The 17,226-nt window shown below is 40.3% G+C and overlaps 1 protein-coding gene across 1 annotated transcript in view; it reads right to left on the bottom strand.

Moving 5' to 3' along the window:
• The window catches only part of MYO3A (myosin IIIA), a 122,063-nt gene that overhangs the window by 55,209 nt on the left and 49,628 nt on the right, over positions 1-17,226 (bottom strand). Inside the window, exons 6-10 of the mRNA XM_076332355.1 lie at positions 17,044-17,120; positions 15,593-15,738; positions 13,849-13,914; positions 13,280-13,435; positions 1,297-1,396 (exon numbers count right to left, since the gene is read on the bottom strand). Of these exons, the coding sequence (XP_076188470.1) occupies positions 1,297-1,396; positions 13,280-13,435; positions 13,849-13,914; positions 15,593-15,738; positions 17,044-17,120 (545 nt within the window). The remainder of the gene's footprint in view (positions 1-1,296; positions 1,397-13,279; positions 13,436-13,848; positions 13,915-15,592; positions 15,739-17,043; positions 17,121-17,226) is intronic.

Here is a 17,226-nt window from a genome sequence, read left to right as displayed (position 1 = left end):
GGTCTTTTGTTTTGCTTTTCTGATGGGGCTATCTAAACTGGAGGAAAAGTTTGAATGGAAGAAAGGAGACAGTTCTGAGAAGCTGCCATTCATATGTGAAAGAGGTTTTAAACTGGATTGGATTTAGTACAATATCACATAGTCAAATGATGCCTTTAGATGGAGGCTTTCTGATGACTTTCCTGAGAATGGTCCACCTCTGAGGAGACAGGATATACTTCCGGCTAGTCTGGTTTTTTGTGTTTCTTCTCTTTAGCTCAGATTGTTTATATGCTTCATGGCGAAAGATAAAAACCAGTCTTGCTAGCATATGGCTATTGCCAATATTTAAAAAATGCTTAAATATGAGCTTTGTGCAGTAGATGAAGTCTGGATTAGCTCAGTTAGTATTAACTAACTTAAATAACTTAAAGATTAAGCTACTAAACCAAGCTCTTGGATGATGGAAGATGTTCTGTGGGCTGTTAGCATTATGTAGTTTACCAGCTCAAGAGCCACACTGAGTATTCTGTACTGACAAAGATACAATATACCAGAGAAGTTTTACAGATAAGAGAATGTGAATTATAGTCTATGGTCAGCCTGGTAGAGGAAGAATGACAGTTTGTTTACAAATACTGATGGCCTCTAAGACCTGCAGATAATGTGCTGTGGCCTGATTCTTCTTTCTGGTTTTGAAGCTTAAAGCATAAACACAACAGACTTCCCTCCTCCCTTATGCATGTTCCCCTGCTCCTAGTGGACTCATTTTCAAACTTTGACAAACCAGTGAGATTTGTATCAGTAATTTTGTCAAAAGTTCACCAGAAGACATTGACAGGTCAGAGCCTCAGCTGACATAAATTGATCTCAATGCATCTCCACACCAAAGTAAGTCAGTGAGAACCCAGCCTAGAAGAGTATGGTAAGCCAGTTTAAGACAACTCTAGATGTCCAAGCAACAGGGGAGAAGGTGCTTGTTCTTGGACCAGGACCAATTTCAGGTTAACACATCATTGCAAACTAGAAATTTAGCTGTAATAAAATCCAGTGATATAAATCCTGTTAAGCAAATGGTGCTACGATACTGCTCAGTCTAAGGCTGTAACTGCAGAGGGTGTTTTAGCTTTGAGTTGGAACCATTTCTGACACAGCAAATCTCATCTAAAATATTTGGCAGAAACTGGTAAAATGCCATTGTACACTTACACAATTGAATTGTGACAATATAGTTGAACTTGAAAATCAACAGCACACCATTGTGTTTTAATATGTGATTAGTCCTCTTCAGGAAAACATGAAAAAGGAGGTTCTTACCTCATCCAGTACCTCCAAGGTTGCTAAATCATCTACCTCTTCCTGGTTTGAAACTAGTGACTTACTGTAGTTCCCTTTCTTTGTATGAATACGTTCAAATCTAGAAAAGAAAGACATGCAATTTCCTGATGTAAGGAAACACAGAGCAGATCTTGCACCTGTAACCAACTTGAAGGCAATTCAGCCAAAATATTCCAGCTTTCCATTGTTCTGAATTCAAACACATGAATGTTTGAATAACAGGACAGGATATAACTTCTTAGTGCGACACACCTGTACTTGACAATTCAAAATCTATGGTTTGATCCCACAACTGATACCATGAAGAACTTTTTCACTGTACAGATCCCTGCTTGATCACACCCCTACATCAGCTGCAAGACTGGAGCTATGCAGTACAGGGAAAAAAAGAACATATTTATGAAGCATATAACAGTCAAACTCTGGCACCTACCTGCAAAAAGAAAAATGACCCAGATAAAAATTATGGATAGAACAAAACCAGGGGTGTATGATGAAATAGTATGGCAAGGATGATGCAGACAAAGCATTCAGGATGGAAACATTTCTAGCTTAGTAATGGCAATGCTCTAAAGCCTGGCTGAGATGGCCACACTGCAGAGCAAAGTGCTACAGAACCACTGGGGTATGTGAAATACATTCTGGCCAAGAAGAATTTTCTTGGACTTTACAAGAAAAAAATCGTACAAAATAAGGAAACAAAATTTCAAATCTTTTTCTTATCAGGCTTAAACTTCAATTAAGTTTGTCTTAAGGTGAAATTTCTTTTCTCTTTTAATCAAACCAAAGAAAACTTTATGCAGTCTTATAGAAATGAGCAAGAAAATTCCCAGAGACTTGGATCATTCTCTATCCAAGAGTAAAGGCATTGCTAAACAAAGCAAAAGCAGCAGAAAATGCAAGGTTTACAATTCACATTAGTTATACTTGCTTTATGAGATGGGGGAAAATCAGGGAAAGGGAAACTGGATAAGTAACAGCAGAGTTCACAAACTAAATCAAACTCAGATGTGCAATACGGCACAAGCACAGAAAGACTACCAAGTAAATCCGACCTCCTGATATGACCTCACTCCCCTTCATACTATAGGTAGGAAAGCACCTCTCAAACACATGGAGCGTATACCTTGGTAAACTGAGACAGCAGGGAAACTGTTTTGTGTGAAACACACTCAGGCTTTACCTTGATTCCAGACAAGACCAGGGAAAACCTTTATTTAATTTTGACATTTGGATATATGGCATGAGTAAAAGCAGACAGGTGTTTTCATAGAATCGTAGAATCATAGAATTATTTAGGTTGGAAAAGACCTTTAAGATCATCAAGTTCAACCATAAACCTAACACTGCCAAGTCCACCACTAAACCATGTCCCCAAGCGCCACGTCTACACGTCTTTTAAATACCTCCAGGGATGGCGACTCAACCACTTCCCTGGGCAGCCTGCTCCAATGCTTAACAACCCTTTCGGTGAAGAAATTTTTCCTAATATCCAACCTAAACCTCCCCTGGTGCAACTTGAGGCTGTTTCCTCTTGTCCTATCGCTAGTTACTTGGGAGAAGAGACTGACACCCACCTCGCCACAACCTCCTTTCAGGTAGTTGTAGAGAGTGATGAGGTCTCCCCTCAGCCTCCTTTTCTCCAGACTAAACAACCCCAGTTCCCTCAGCCGCTCCTCATAAGACTTGTGCTCTAGACCCTTCACCAGCTTTGTTGCCCTTCTCTGGACACGCTCCAACACCTCGACGTCCTTCTTGTAGTGAGGGGCCCAAAACTGAACACAGTATTCGAGGTGCAGCCTCACCAGGGCCGAGTACAGGGGCACGATCACTTCCCTACTCCTGCTGGCCACACTATTTCTGATACAGGCCAGGATGCCATTGGCCTTCTTGGCCGCCTGGGCACACTGCCAGGTCCTTTTCTGCCAGGCAGCCTTCCAGCCACTCTTCCCCAAGCCTGTAGCGCTGCATGGGGTTGTTGTGACCCAAGTGCAGGACCCAGCACTTGGCCTTGTTGAACCTCATACAATTGGCCTTGGCCCATCAATCCAGCCTGTCCAGGTCCCTCTGCAGAGCCTTCCTACCCTCGAGCAGATCAACACTCCTGCCCAACTTGGTGTTGTCTTAGTGCAAACTTACTGAGGGCACACTTGATCCCCTTGCTCAAATCATTGACAAAGTTATTAAACAGAACTGGCCCCAATACTTATCTCTGGGGAACACCGCTCGTGACTGGCCACCAGCTGGATTTAACTCCATTCATCACAACTCTTTGGGCCCAGGCATCCAGCCAGTTTTTTACCTGATGAAGACTATGCCCGTCCAAGCCATGAGCAGCCAGTTTCTCCAGGAGAATGCTGTGGGAAATGGTGTCAAAGGCTTTACTACTAGGTAGACCACACCCTCAGCCTTTCCCTCATCCACTAGGCGGGTCACCTGGTCATAGAAGGAGATCAGGTTGGTCAAGCAGGACCTGCCTTTCATAAACCTATGCTGACTGGGCCTCATCACCGGGTTGTCCTGTGTGTGCCATGTGATGGCACTCAAGATGAATTGCTCCGTAACCTTCCCCGGCACCGAGGTCAGACTGACAGGCCTGTAGTTCCCTGGATCCTGCTTCTGGCCCTTCTTGTAGGTGGGCGTCTACCCAGGCAAGAACTTTAATATACAGTGAACAGAGGACAGGAAAAAGAGGGCAGTTGCACCAAGATGGAAGTTAGAATGAATGAACATCATACTGATGGGGCAAGCTAAGAGACTTCTGAACTCCCACAGTAAGATTTACTGCAGAGTTTAATGGGCTGTACCTGTTCCATGAACATCACCTACTTCATGGGTGCTACTTCAGGTCATGCAGGCTGTGCACTGATATGGGATGCAGGTGCAGAAAGTCAAGCAGGCACTCACTTGGTATTAGTTACTGATTGCCAGGACTGAAAAGGGGCTGGAAGAAATGGGAAAATGAAGCCCTCCCAAACTGTGAGTACAATCAAGATCTGAATGATGGAAGTGCAGGCATGAGTGTACGTCATCTAGCACTTCTTTCAGTTTCTCTTGTGTCTCATGATCGTTCCCTGAGGGTGACAGAATGGCCTGTCCTCACCCAGGTGCCAGTAATGGAGCAGTTTCTTCCTCCCTTAGGCAGGTGCCAGCTACCACTGGAGTCTTTCCATTGTCTACAGTGCAAACGCAGGAGTTTCACACCCACCACAGCTGACTAATTCTGCAACCTTAATATCAAGATACAAACATGTAAGACTTCATTGCAAGAGCCAGCATAGTTTCACGGTCTCTGTGCCAATATCGCAGCCCTATACCCAGTGTGGAGGCTAAGTGACCAGGAAGCACAATGAACAATATGGATCAACAGAAGCTACATTGTGCTGATGGAAGGGAGGGACCAAATCTTGCCAGTTTTACACCTGGATATTTTGCAGACTACTCTCAAACTGTCATTAGGACTCTGGAGCTGCATGGCAAAGCAACCTGCTTCCAAATGTTTTCTTTCCTTCAGTATTTACTACAGGCCAAAAGACTGATTGTAGATACAGTTCTAAGGATGACGGTGAGGATGAATTACACAGAGGTGAAAAGCAACATGAATACTACATAGCACAGTACCAGAGCCTTATTACTGCCATGCAGCACAGAACATGCAACGCATAGGCCTATTCCAACATGAGCAGCGCAAATAGACAAAAAGAGATGCAGGAGGAGTGCGTGTCTGCGTGGGGGAAGAAAGGCAGCTTTTGCTGCAATAAATCCATAACTGGGCTGTAATTGGTATGTATTTAAATATGTTGAAGCAGAAAACACACAGGAACACAAGCAGGCAGCATCAAAAGGGATGGGTCTGGTGTAAAGCAATCACACCTCTCCTAGGTCCAACCTCTTCTTCTCTTTCCTTTGGAACCCGTTTGTCCCGCGAGAGCTGTCCTGGTAATACTGTCCTTGCAGTAACACTGTGAGACAATTTTTGGTTCTATGTACCCCCAGGTTGTATTAAAAAGGATGTGGTAATATTAAGATTTAAATTAACTCTTCAGCCTTGCTTGGTCTGCTGCTGCTTGATTTGCATTTACCAGCTAAAGGATATTACTGCATTCAAAGACAGAGGTGCAAGCAAAATCCTACCTCCTCAATAGAAATCTCTCCCCTCTATAACCCACACTCCTATCTATACCTCTTTTTAACAATTTCAGTTGAAAATTTAAAGATGGACATTTGAAACATTTCTCCTTTGTTCCTGCATGAAGGTCATTTTCTGTCGAGAAGATGCATCTAATATCAGCATGACTTTGAGAAAGACCTATCAACATGCACATGAGGGAAAGATGCGGGAACTGCAGGACTATATCAAGCTCTGCTGTTCTATTTTTTCCATTGTCGAAGGAATACCCAAAACAAGACATCTGTCAAGTTATGCTTTCCATTTCTGGTGGAATTGTTGCACATGGTTTTTTAAATGTTACTGCATATCAGTGAGAGTGATATTTCCCAAGATTTGTTTCAATTACTATTTTTCATTTAATGTAGGAAGTTAACAACTGCCTTGCAGGAAGGGAGGGGAATGCTCCAGTCATGGAGACTTTCCTTTTTCTATTATTTTCATTTTCTTTTAAGGAAACTATCTCTATTTATGCCAGGGAAGTTTAATTACATAAAACTGATTCTCCTGTAATCCTCTTCAGCTGACATTATAAGAACACTAGTGCTTGTTAAACCAGATTATGTTCTCCATTCTCAAGAGTACAGCAGAGCGGCAGATTTGCAGAACACAATATTTTTTCTGCTTTGCTGTCAAAGGGCACAGACCCCTCAAGGGCAGTTATACTGCTTCACTTACTAAAACTCCAATCACTTAAAAAAACCCGCGTCAGTGCTGTTGACATCAATGCTGAAATTTCATTATAGTCATGCACAGAGACATTGTGAACTGAAATAACCATGTTTCTCTGTTCTGTTCAGAAATTATTTGTTGGAGGCATTAGATCTTACAGCCATGCTCGACAAGCAATTCAAGCAGCTAAAGGCCAGAAACATCAACCCAGTATGGACAAGAAAATGAGTCAAGGCAGCATTGTTTCTTGCATCCTCCTTCACTCCCCGCCGCTTATCTTTCAAGGTTCAGTTAAATCAATATGAGGCAACTGCAGCTTTTTTTTTTTTTCAAATTGTCAGAATGTATTTAAAAGATTTCTGATAGTTCCAAAAATACCATGAAAAGGGAAGTGTGACTCATGATGCCCTGTTGAACTCTCTGCCTAAACTGGTTGGAGAATCATCTACAGACTAAGAAGTGACAGGAAAAGGGCTGGCCTTAGTCTGGGTGTAAAGACGACACTAAAAATAATCAAGTTTTCTGTAAGGTGAAGGCGGGAACAGCTGTACACCTCCCAGCAGTTACAAATAGCATTAAAAGTGACAAACAGAAAAGAAGCAACACAGAGAAACCTGTACAGGATCTGTCATTGCTGGTGATTCTATTTCTCTGGAGGCTGCACAGAGCAATATTAATTCACACTTAAAATCAAAATTTTGTCTTCAACAGATGTATCTGGTGAAATATGCTTAAATAAAACTATAGTCTTATATCTATGCAAAATCTGTACCTGAATTTAGAAAAGTGTATTGATAGACTCCAGCTGCATCTGCACAATGCGTGCTCCCTCTATGTTTAAATGATTGCACAGCACTGGCTGCAGTCTCAGGGAGCTGTGCTCAAGCTTTTGCAATGTTGCTGAGGGCAGAGTGCTGCCCAGCAGAGCTACAGGGCTTTTGATTCAGAGGTGGCCCATGTCCAGCCAGTTGGGTCATGTCCTGGTCTGCAAAATCTGTTTGCCAAAGTCTGTGCTGGTTTACCATGCCCTGCAAAAGACTGCGTGCCCTGCAGGGCCCTGCAGATTATTGGTCCTTCATAATAGGCTTACGAAATGGCTGTATCCTCTGACAAATTTCAGGGAAAAATATGTGTTCTTAACTGAGCAAATAAGAGATCTCCAAAAGGACTCTTTGGGATTAGTTCTTCATTGCCATTATGCGTCTGGCCCATGTTCTACAATGAGAACCATTCTGAGAAGATGAAGGGGAAGCTCCAAAAGTAAGCGATGCCTGGTGAGGTATCCCATCTTCAGGAGAAACAAGTTGCTGAGCAAGTGGACTGACATGACAGTAAGTAGCAGTTGTAGAGCATTAGTCCCAGGGAGTCCTGAATGCAGGAGGAACTTTTCTCCTGTTTTGCTTCAGGAGGTAAACTATTCTCCATTCAGGCACTGCTGTTGCCCATTGTACTGTATGGAAGGAGACTGAAACTGCATTCTTATTCTGCTATAGAGATGTGTATTAGCTAGAAGCACATGGGACTGGAGATCTGCTTATTCTAAGGCCTGCGGTGCCAGAAACTCTTTATTGCTTCTACAACCTGAGAGCAGTTTGCAGCATAGCCATCCTACGTAGGAGTGTCCTCAGTGCAGGAATACATGCTCCTTGTTGGTACAACAAAGCTCACGCCGAGTTCCAGGAGAGGAAGAAGTGGCTTGAAGTGCTCAGGGATTAGTCTGGAACTCTGATGTCTCAGGTTTAAGCCCCTACTCTGCTACAGATTTCATCTGGAGACCTTGACCAAGGCAGCACTGGACTCTGTGTGAGCTATCTTACTCTGCTCCTCATACTGCCTTTGTCAAGCTAGTCTAGTTATCTCCTGCTCTCCACTACAGCCTGCCCTGCAGACTTGAGCTTGAAGGATTGCTATCAGCTGCTTTCAACTGTCAGGATGAGTCAGAGAGAGAGAGGGAGAGAGAGAACACCCAGAAAATAAGGGACACAAGTCTGCACAATCAGGGAGAGTCATGGAAGGAAACTATATGGTACTCCCTGCTTTTAATACGGGTGAATAAATTGATAACCACCTTTGTGCATGCTGTACATGAACTTCTATGCACTTACCTCCCTGAACTTTCCAAATAGTTATATAGAGCAACTGTTTAGCACCCTGTCACTGGATTTCAGTGCTGTCCCTACATGGCCAATACAGAAGGACAAACTCTTAGGAGAGTAATTCAGCTCACCCAAAAGCCCTTGCTCTGAATCACTTTGCAGTAGAATGGGTCTCTTTCCCATATTTATTTAGAGGGCATATAAAGATGAGTCTCTTAACCTGGGGACCAGAGTCAGTTGCTGAAATCTAGGTGCAGTGAATATCCCTCGCATATGCAGCTTGTTCTGGAATGAGTCATAATTCCCAGGAAATACACATTGTACTAATCATTGCATATTTCTGCAGAGACTATTGTAAAAGCAGTCAAGATTAAGACAGCCAAACAACTCAAGATAAAAGTCTTACAAGCCTCACTGTCAGGTGTAGATGCGACAGTTCTGAAGGCCGTTTCAAAGACAGCTATTTCTGTTGCAAAGTAAAACTCTTTACAATGCAGGTTTTTTACCCTCGTTTGGCCTAGCAAGAAGTGTATTTTTAGAACGGTTTTTGGGTATATGATGCAGCACTCATTTCTAATAATTATTTTCATCACTAATTATAAATCTTAACAGCTATAATGTGACTTACAAGAATGTAAGTATGTGATTGAGGGATTGGCTAAAAATGGGGGAAACTTAAGCAGTGTTCAAAGGTGAATGATCAGGCTCCAATGAGATTGTTTCTTCATTAGAGAATTTGTCTTATTTTCATTGAAGATTGTGCAATAAATTCCATTTTCATGCTTTTTGTGTCACTGTCAACACAGAAAAGAATTGAAATACTATATTTAAAGAGCTAGGTGGTCCTGAGGACTGGAATAACAGATAAGGGGATGAAGTTTATTTGTATAAAACCTCAAGATCATACTACTAGGATGTAACAGAATTTTTTCTATTAGTTGAAAGTTCATCAATTTGAAAAGACTGAGGGAAAAGAAGTATCAAGATGATTATGAGTCATGAACCCCTCTAAAAAGAGGCAAATACCACCTTATGAAGTTGCATAATGAAACAGGCTTTTCTTGCCGCAGCCATGATAAAGGTAACTCCTGCAGGAGCCCAAGGCCCTTGTCCTGAAAGTGACTCCACTCACCAGGAATTCACAGTTCAGTGAGAACCCAAATGCTAAACAACAAAGCCACGAATTAAATACATTTAGTATGCAACTTTGCTGGCTTCACCTCCTCCCTAACATGAACTTATCTCCCATAGCTTACTTCATCATTCCAAAAAGCACATTTTAGAGACGTTTCAGTCAAGATGTTATGGGAAAATATTAATATATCAAGGGACATTTTCTCATGCTCCTCCCATCATAATTTCTTCAACCTGAGATCTGAGCTAGGAAAGGTTAAGTTGCAAACACTTTTTTTTAGCATAAAGAAGTCATGACTTTAGAGAAGAATGTATTGCATTTGCTCAAAGTCAAAAAGTGGAATTTGTAATGAAGCTCATTGCTAGTATTCATGCTTTTTTGAGCCTCAAGTAGCACAGGACGTGTTAGTGCTATAAGACTCTGTTCAGAGGCTACTGAAAAAACAGTACAATCTTCCATCACCTTCATTAAGTCTGGAGCAGATCTACGGCATATTGCTGTTTAAAAGTTTTATCAGTGTAAGTTGAGATTTCTCTGGTTACTCAGGAGGTTGGTGGGCTCTGTTCCTCTTGCTAGGTGTTTGCAAAGGATGCAGCACAATAGTCTAAAAGTAGGTTCCTCTTCACTAGAATGGTAACAATAATGGGAAGGTTCAGAGGGCCCAGTGCAATGCCCTAATGACTCAGTGACTTGTCAATGTTAGAAAATACCTCAGGCACAATGGTGCTAACGGTGACTGTAGGGTGGCTCCACTCCATGCCTAGAGATCACACACCCTTCCCGAGCCGGCATGGTGCACAAAGATTGGATCTGAGGATCTGGTCTTCTGCAAAAACCCCAGAGAATATGACATAACCTAACATGGTCTCTTCTTTCCAAACTATACCAACTGCATATTCAGCAAACAACAAGAAAGGATCACAACCACAACAGACTACCACTGCAGAAGGCAGGCAGAGCCAAATTACACCTCCGCATGCTAGGCAAAGAGGGTGATTTGATTTTGAGTGAAAACAGGAATAGCGCACACAGGAAGACTCAGTGGCTGGACCTCAGCTATTAACTTCCAGGCATTTTACTTTTTTCTTTGGAAATACAAAATTTTTATTAATAAAGTGTAATTTGAAGAGGGAAACACATACTGAGAAAATAACTGGATTCCTTACCTTCAGCTTTAAGTCAACATTACCAAATTTCTTGAGTGTGTATGGCATGCCCATTTATACAACATGACACAGGTATGACGATTTCTTGCCTCGGTGGAAGGAAGGGTTCTTTAATACCTGCCTCCCAGTGCCAACAAACAGGAGAACTATGCCTTCAAATTATGGACCGAGAAAGCGTGAGCTGGAGATCAGGAGGGAGCTTTACAAGGAAAGTTGCCAGCAACTGGTGAAAGTTCAGGGATTCCACAGTAGGGCCCTAACTCACCAGTGTACAAACAGTCCCAGAAAAGGATAATCAAGAAAAGAAAGCCAGGAGATTTTAAGATGAGACTTTTCCAGGTGACTTGTCACTACACAGCCTATGTCTTGACTCTGAATCAGATTTACATGGTACTTCTGTACAGACTTCTGTTGACACCATTTGCCCTGTGCAGACTGAAGGTCAGAAGATACATATGATTAGTATTTAAAGACTTTTAAAAAAGTGTGACTACTGAATTCAAAGATCTTTGTAGAATCTTTTTATCATTCAACAGAAGAAAAAACAAATGCCATTCTGTAATAATGTCCTTTACAGGCCTGGAATTCTAATTTCTTCTAAAGTGAAATGATACATGTACTTTACTACAATTTCAGCTACTGGAAAATAATGACTGCTTTTCTTGCTTGTACAGAGATAGCAATAGATATTAAGATGGGTATTCTTACTGTTTTTAGCAGAAGGCTAACCTTTTTATGCATTCACTGCTATGAAAGACAATCTTCCAGCAAATGTAGTCAATAAATGTGTTAAAGCTGAAGTGATTATAGGTACAGTGACTGTAAAATGTGATTTTTACTTGCAGTCTTTCATACTCCCTTCACTGATCTCAGATATGAAAAGATTTGTTTATATCAATGCAAATGAGATTTAAATTAGTATCAGCCTACTTGTTAGTATTTTGAACTGCTAATCTGAAATATGGACACTACACACCAAGCTACTAGTTTAACCATGCCATTTAAATTACACCCTTAGTTAAAGAAGTAATTTTTTTGGCAGATTCCGATAATAAATTATTATTATTTTCAGAGAGAAAATTCCATCTTCCTTTGGGAACATTTATGTAGAAATTACACTTGATCAACTGTAAAAGCATAGGTAAATTCATCACATAGTAATACATTCCCTTAAACTCTGGTTCATATGAAGAGTGATCAGTTAATAGAACACAGTCTAAACAGCATGCAGAAAGTGCCAATAGATCATCCTGTTCCTATGCCATTCGACTGCTCTATGCACATGTAAACTGGGCCACTTTCTTTATGTTTGTATTGTATAGGGAAAGAAAGCTCATGTAATTTGCTTTATGCAGCATTTACGTGGAAAAAATGATTTTGAAAAAAAAATAGGACTTGATAGAAAACAAACATGAGTTCTATAAAATGGGTAAAAAAGCTCATGATACTTAATTGATTTAGAAGCTTGATTTTCAAAAATTATTTAGGCTTTCAAAAGACCAGTGTCACAAGCGTTATCAGGATTCAAATTCATACAATCTAGTGTTCTGGACTTATTTTACCACATATCGTTTCCCTGTGTTTTATAAAGAAATACTTTTTAAAGTCTGGAGTACGTTGTTGTTTTAGTGCTCAAAACTGACATCTGATAAGCTTATTTCAATTCCAGAATCTTTCTGGATTAAGCAAATGTCAAGTCTGCACCACAAAGAACATACAAATCCAGTCTGAGGCTTAAATTTAAGTCAACTGCATAGGTTTTTACTGAAATACCAGAAAAGAGAAACTACTACTCATCCCACATCCACTTACACAAAGTCCAAGAAAACTTGAAAATCACAAATTATTTAGAAATATATTTTTTATTATCTTCAAAGGATAGAGTAAATAGAAAATTCTCCGAGATCAGAACTGAAGACTGCCGTATATATTGTTTCTATAAATATGTGTGAAAGGAAATGCGGCAGATCTTAGTAAGCTTTTTCCATACAGATGATAATGCCGAAATGTCTTTTAAATTTTATGTTCCGTTTAAAAAAAAAAAAAGTCATCCTTTACCTTGAAGCACAGGAGAAGTCACACCAGTAGTAGTACATCAATACTAATCTTCTACTACATTTCACATCTGATACATTACTTCAGTGTACTGGGTGGGTTTTTTTAAATTGTAAAATTGAGCCAAGCCATTTTCAGTTGTTTTAAATAAAAGCCATCAGGTGCTAAGTGACTTATACAGAATTGATATTACTAAATACTAGTGGAAGAAAGAAAGTATCTATTCAATAAGACATAAGATTTGAAGTTTGCAGAACAAGGTCTGGTACCACTATCACTTCTTTCAGTCGATAGCATCCAATTCTTGCAGGAACCTGACTAGTTACTTTTTAGCATACTTGCTTAAACTAAACATTAGCTGACAATGCCAATGTAAGAAAATGCCAGACATTAATTTCCCCTAACTTTAGCTTTCTGAAAACTGGGAATCTAATCTGCATCTTGAGTCACAGGAGAAAGGGGAGGCACTTCTAAAGATTGTTTCATCCCACGTGTGAATCATGATGCCCCTCTCTTTGCATTGGCTCTATAGGGTACCCCAAAGATTAAGGTCCCTATTTTTTGACCAGCTAAAGTTATGAGAGGTGAATGTTTCTCTGAATGCTAGCCATTCTGAAACAGTGAAAGTATCAAAATTGTCCCAACTGGTCTACTTTTTAGCTACTTTTACCTTGCCTTTTCAGTGACTCCCATTTGTTGATGAACATCAATAAATTCCATGAGTTGCCTTTGTAGCACGTTTTCTTTTCCTTCAATTTGCTTAATAAAATCATGCTGCAAAAGACTAGACACTGTTGGACGCTTCTCATAATCTTTAGTCAAGCACCTGTGCTGGCAGAAAAAGCATATGATCATTGAGGGATCGCTGTTAAGTTTTGAAATGCTTGTCTGTAGTTCATTCATACCTCCATAATAAATACACCCATCTTAATCACAACAGCTCTGTACTGAAAACTGCAAGATTTCGCAGAATGGATGAGGCCAAGAAGTTAAATTACTGCATTTAAAAACTAAATATTCTCTAAATTAAGAAAAACAGAAATATCAAAGGTGTTTAAATGTTGTTATTTCATGTTTTAAATCTAGAGCCTCACTTGGAAGTCAAACTGGATTTACAAACTAGGTTTTTACAGAAAAATATTAGTAGCAACAGATTTCCACAGAGAATACAAAGGTATTTTACACATGACATTTACACATGTTCCATACTCAGCTACAGTGGTCTCAGTTGTTACTCACTTTTTAATGAAGTCATTGAATTCAGGTGACCACAGTTCAGGCTGCTGTAGTGTTGGAGGAGGATTCCTGCAAAGGTCAGTGTGATGATAAGTTAATAAGCTTGACAAAAACAATGTGTGAAGGCAGGCTGAGTAATGAGTTTTAGAAGGCTACTGAAAAAAGATATTGATTTCCACTGGTAAAAGGAGCATGGGTAGATGATACAATGCCTCACTGGTTCTCCTACTTTACATAACTAACAAGGAGAAATAGCATGGAGATGATCTACCAAGCGTAGCTAAGAATCACTATAATTTTTTCAATCAAATCAATAAACGGAAATGAAACTAACAACCCATTAATCACTATTCACTTGTAATGGCAAGTTTCTCTTTTCAAGCCTGAAACAATGTACTTTCTTAAGAGTATTTTTTGAAAGAAATTCTATTTTAAGTTTTCCCAGAAGGACTGAATTAATCAACTTGCTGAGCAAAGTGTCAGAAGGAACTAGCTCTTTATTAACTATTTCTCATTCATCAGAAGATAATCAGAAGTCAAGTGAAGGACTAAATACAGACCTAGTGTAAATTCTTTCTTTCTTTTCCGTTGAGTTAGATCTGTTTATTCTAGGTGTTAATTTGGTTCAAATTGTTTTAACAGTCTTCTTCCGTTCAAACAGAGGTGCCGTTTTCACTGAATGTAGTCACGAAGACAAAAGGAGTCACCTATAGATGAGGTGCCTCTTCTGTCTATTTTTGATTAATCATCATAACTGCTTTTGTTTAAGTGCTGCTTAATGTTTACTCTACCACTTTCAGGTTTCACTTAGTGAAATGAAAGGGTATTATATTTGCCCCAGGGCAGAAAGGGTAGGTGCCCAATATTTGTAAGGGTATAAGCCAGATTTTTTTTTGAAGGACTAGCTGAAATTACTGACTACAGCAGTTTGCAACTGCTTTCCCCATACCAAGTAAAGGTGAGAAGAGCATTCATGCTTTCCTTCAGTGCCAAGTCAGCCAAAATTTCTTAAACCTGAAGGTAATTTAATCTAATTTGGGTGACTTGGCTGAAAAGGACTTGAAGCACTCAGGTATACTATGTGGTCTCAACTGTTGTGGTACTACTTCGTCTGTTAGAGCGAAATCCACAAACTGCTGTATGATCAGCCCCTACAGACTTTGAGATTGATGTTCTTTGAAACGCTGTAAGTGGCACTTTGGGTACTTTTATCTCCAGCTTCAAAGAAAACGTGAAAGAAGTTGCTATTTGCACTGCCCGAGGACAGCAGCACTGGAACTGCCAGGACCAGCACAAGCTAATGAAAGGTGGCAGCCTAAATGTACGTGAGTGGTGGAACAACATTTTTTGCTTCAAAGGACATGGGATAACTCTTGAGGACAGGTATGGGGCCTGTTCACCACAGTGGCATACTCAGACTCTGTATTTCTATCATAAGTCATTCTCTGTAACAGAATATACGGGACTCAGCTGAGGCCTGCGCTTATGTATATTGGGCAGCAGTCCACTCAGGAGAAGGCCTTATGGCTTTTTCTCAAATGTAGCCATGATCAGCTCTGAACTTCTCGATGTGCGCACATGGCTGAACCAGAGCAGGCAGAAAATACAGCTGGACAATTTCTAGCCTCCTCTTAGTATAAATAATATGAAGAAACTGTACATACTTAAACAGTCTAAGTTTGAAGAAAGTAACAGTTAAGGAAAAAGTTGTCTAACCTGGCAAGAAATAAACACGTCAAGATATTACCTTGGTATTTTGAAGAGTGCCCTCATAGGGTGCAAATCAGCAAGGGGTGGATCTCCATCTCCCAATTCTATTGCAGTAATACCCAGTGACCATGCATCACATCTGGCATCATAGGAGCTATCTAGCTGCTGCTCACAGGCAATCACCTGTTGGAGTAAAAGACTGGGATGGTCACTGGATGGTCAAATGTCTGAATTTAAGAGTACATCCACAGCTGGGGGAATCTCTTACAGGATGGACATACTGGGTGAAATAAACAGACTTGCACACATTCAGCAAGCTAAAGCAGCCTGTTGCTGAAAATAAGCAATGCTTAAACTAGAGAAAGCAGGTCTCTGTGAACACCAGGTTCTCTCACCAGATGTTCCCTGATCTGACAAAAGGGTGCAAATCCTTTGCTTTTTCAGCTGAAGGTGGTAAACTGCATCCCATGGCTGAGGGAAGTAGAAGGAAACTCAACAACCCTAAATCTCTTTTCTATGGATTATTCCTGCAAAATAACTAATGGAGCTATACTGCTGTCTCCATGAAGTGAAACAAGCCAGAAAGCAGAAGTTGAATTCACTGTCTCCTACTGGGTCCTTATTCAGCCAAATCAGCCAATTTCAAGACCAAGCTAATTTCTCGACAATGTGTTTGCCACTGGTTTACAGCAAATGTATTTAATTTCATATGCATTTCAGCTCATCCACAATGCCCGATGAATCTAGAATTTTTCATCCCATTAGCTACAGGTCTAAACCAATGTGTATCCCATTAGCTACATGGCTAGACCAATGTGTATAAACAGAGTATGTTTATAAAAATATGTGTGTATAAACAGAGTAGTTTCATGTGCTATAAATAGATGTATATGCATGTGTTTCTGTGCATACAAATAGTGTAAGTACATAGGCTTATTTATAACAAAATATTTTTCCTGCCTCAGCTTAAAATATATCTTTATATGCTTCAATTTCAGGCTGGAAAAATCTCCAAAGATACATAGTACATCTTATTTATTCATAATAACCTCTTCCATTTCTTGCTGTCAGCTATTGATATATAGTATTAAAAACTTTCCAGGTGTAGAAATCAAAAAATAAAAGCTATAACGTATCACAGTACCACCCTGGGCTCCTTCCATCCATGGGGAGATGAGACAGCTATAGTTTCAGAGCTTGGAAGGCTGGAAAGGATCAATGGTAGTACTCTCTCCTCTTTAACAATTTAGTAAGCAATTCAACATCTTGATCTCTGGCTCTAACCTTGTCATTTCAAAAATAAACCCCATTGTAACTTAATCCTTGCAAACATGTAAGAAAAAAGGTCTAAACCACTTTTTTAAAGGACATTGCTATTTCATGTGGTGAAAGGTCCAGTGGTCAGGAAGAAAGACAAAGAAAGAACAGAAATGCAGAATGTGGCAGCTCAAATACCAGTGACAAAATGTTTTGAAACATGAATCTAACCTCTGGAGCCATCCAGAACGGGGTGCCCACGGAGGTGTTCCGACGGAGACGAGTGCTGGTCAGCTGAGCAGACACACCTGGAAGAACGAAGGGAAGCTATAATCAGAGCAACTGCTATTTCCATCCAAGACAGCCCTTCTGAATGGTGCCATCCTCGTCTTGTCATGCTATGACTTCCTCTGC

Source organism: Aptenodytes patagonicus, chromosome 2 (genome assembly GCF_965638725.1).
Source record: "Aptenodytes patagonicus chromosome 2, bAptPat1.pri.cur, whole genome shotgun sequence".
Taxonomy (NCBI): domain Eukaryota; kingdom Metazoa; phylum Chordata; class Aves; order Sphenisciformes; family Spheniscidae; genus Aptenodytes; species Aptenodytes patagonicus.
The sequence above is the reverse complement of the archived record's forward strand: the minus strand, read 5'-3'. Positions and strand labels throughout refer to the sequence as shown.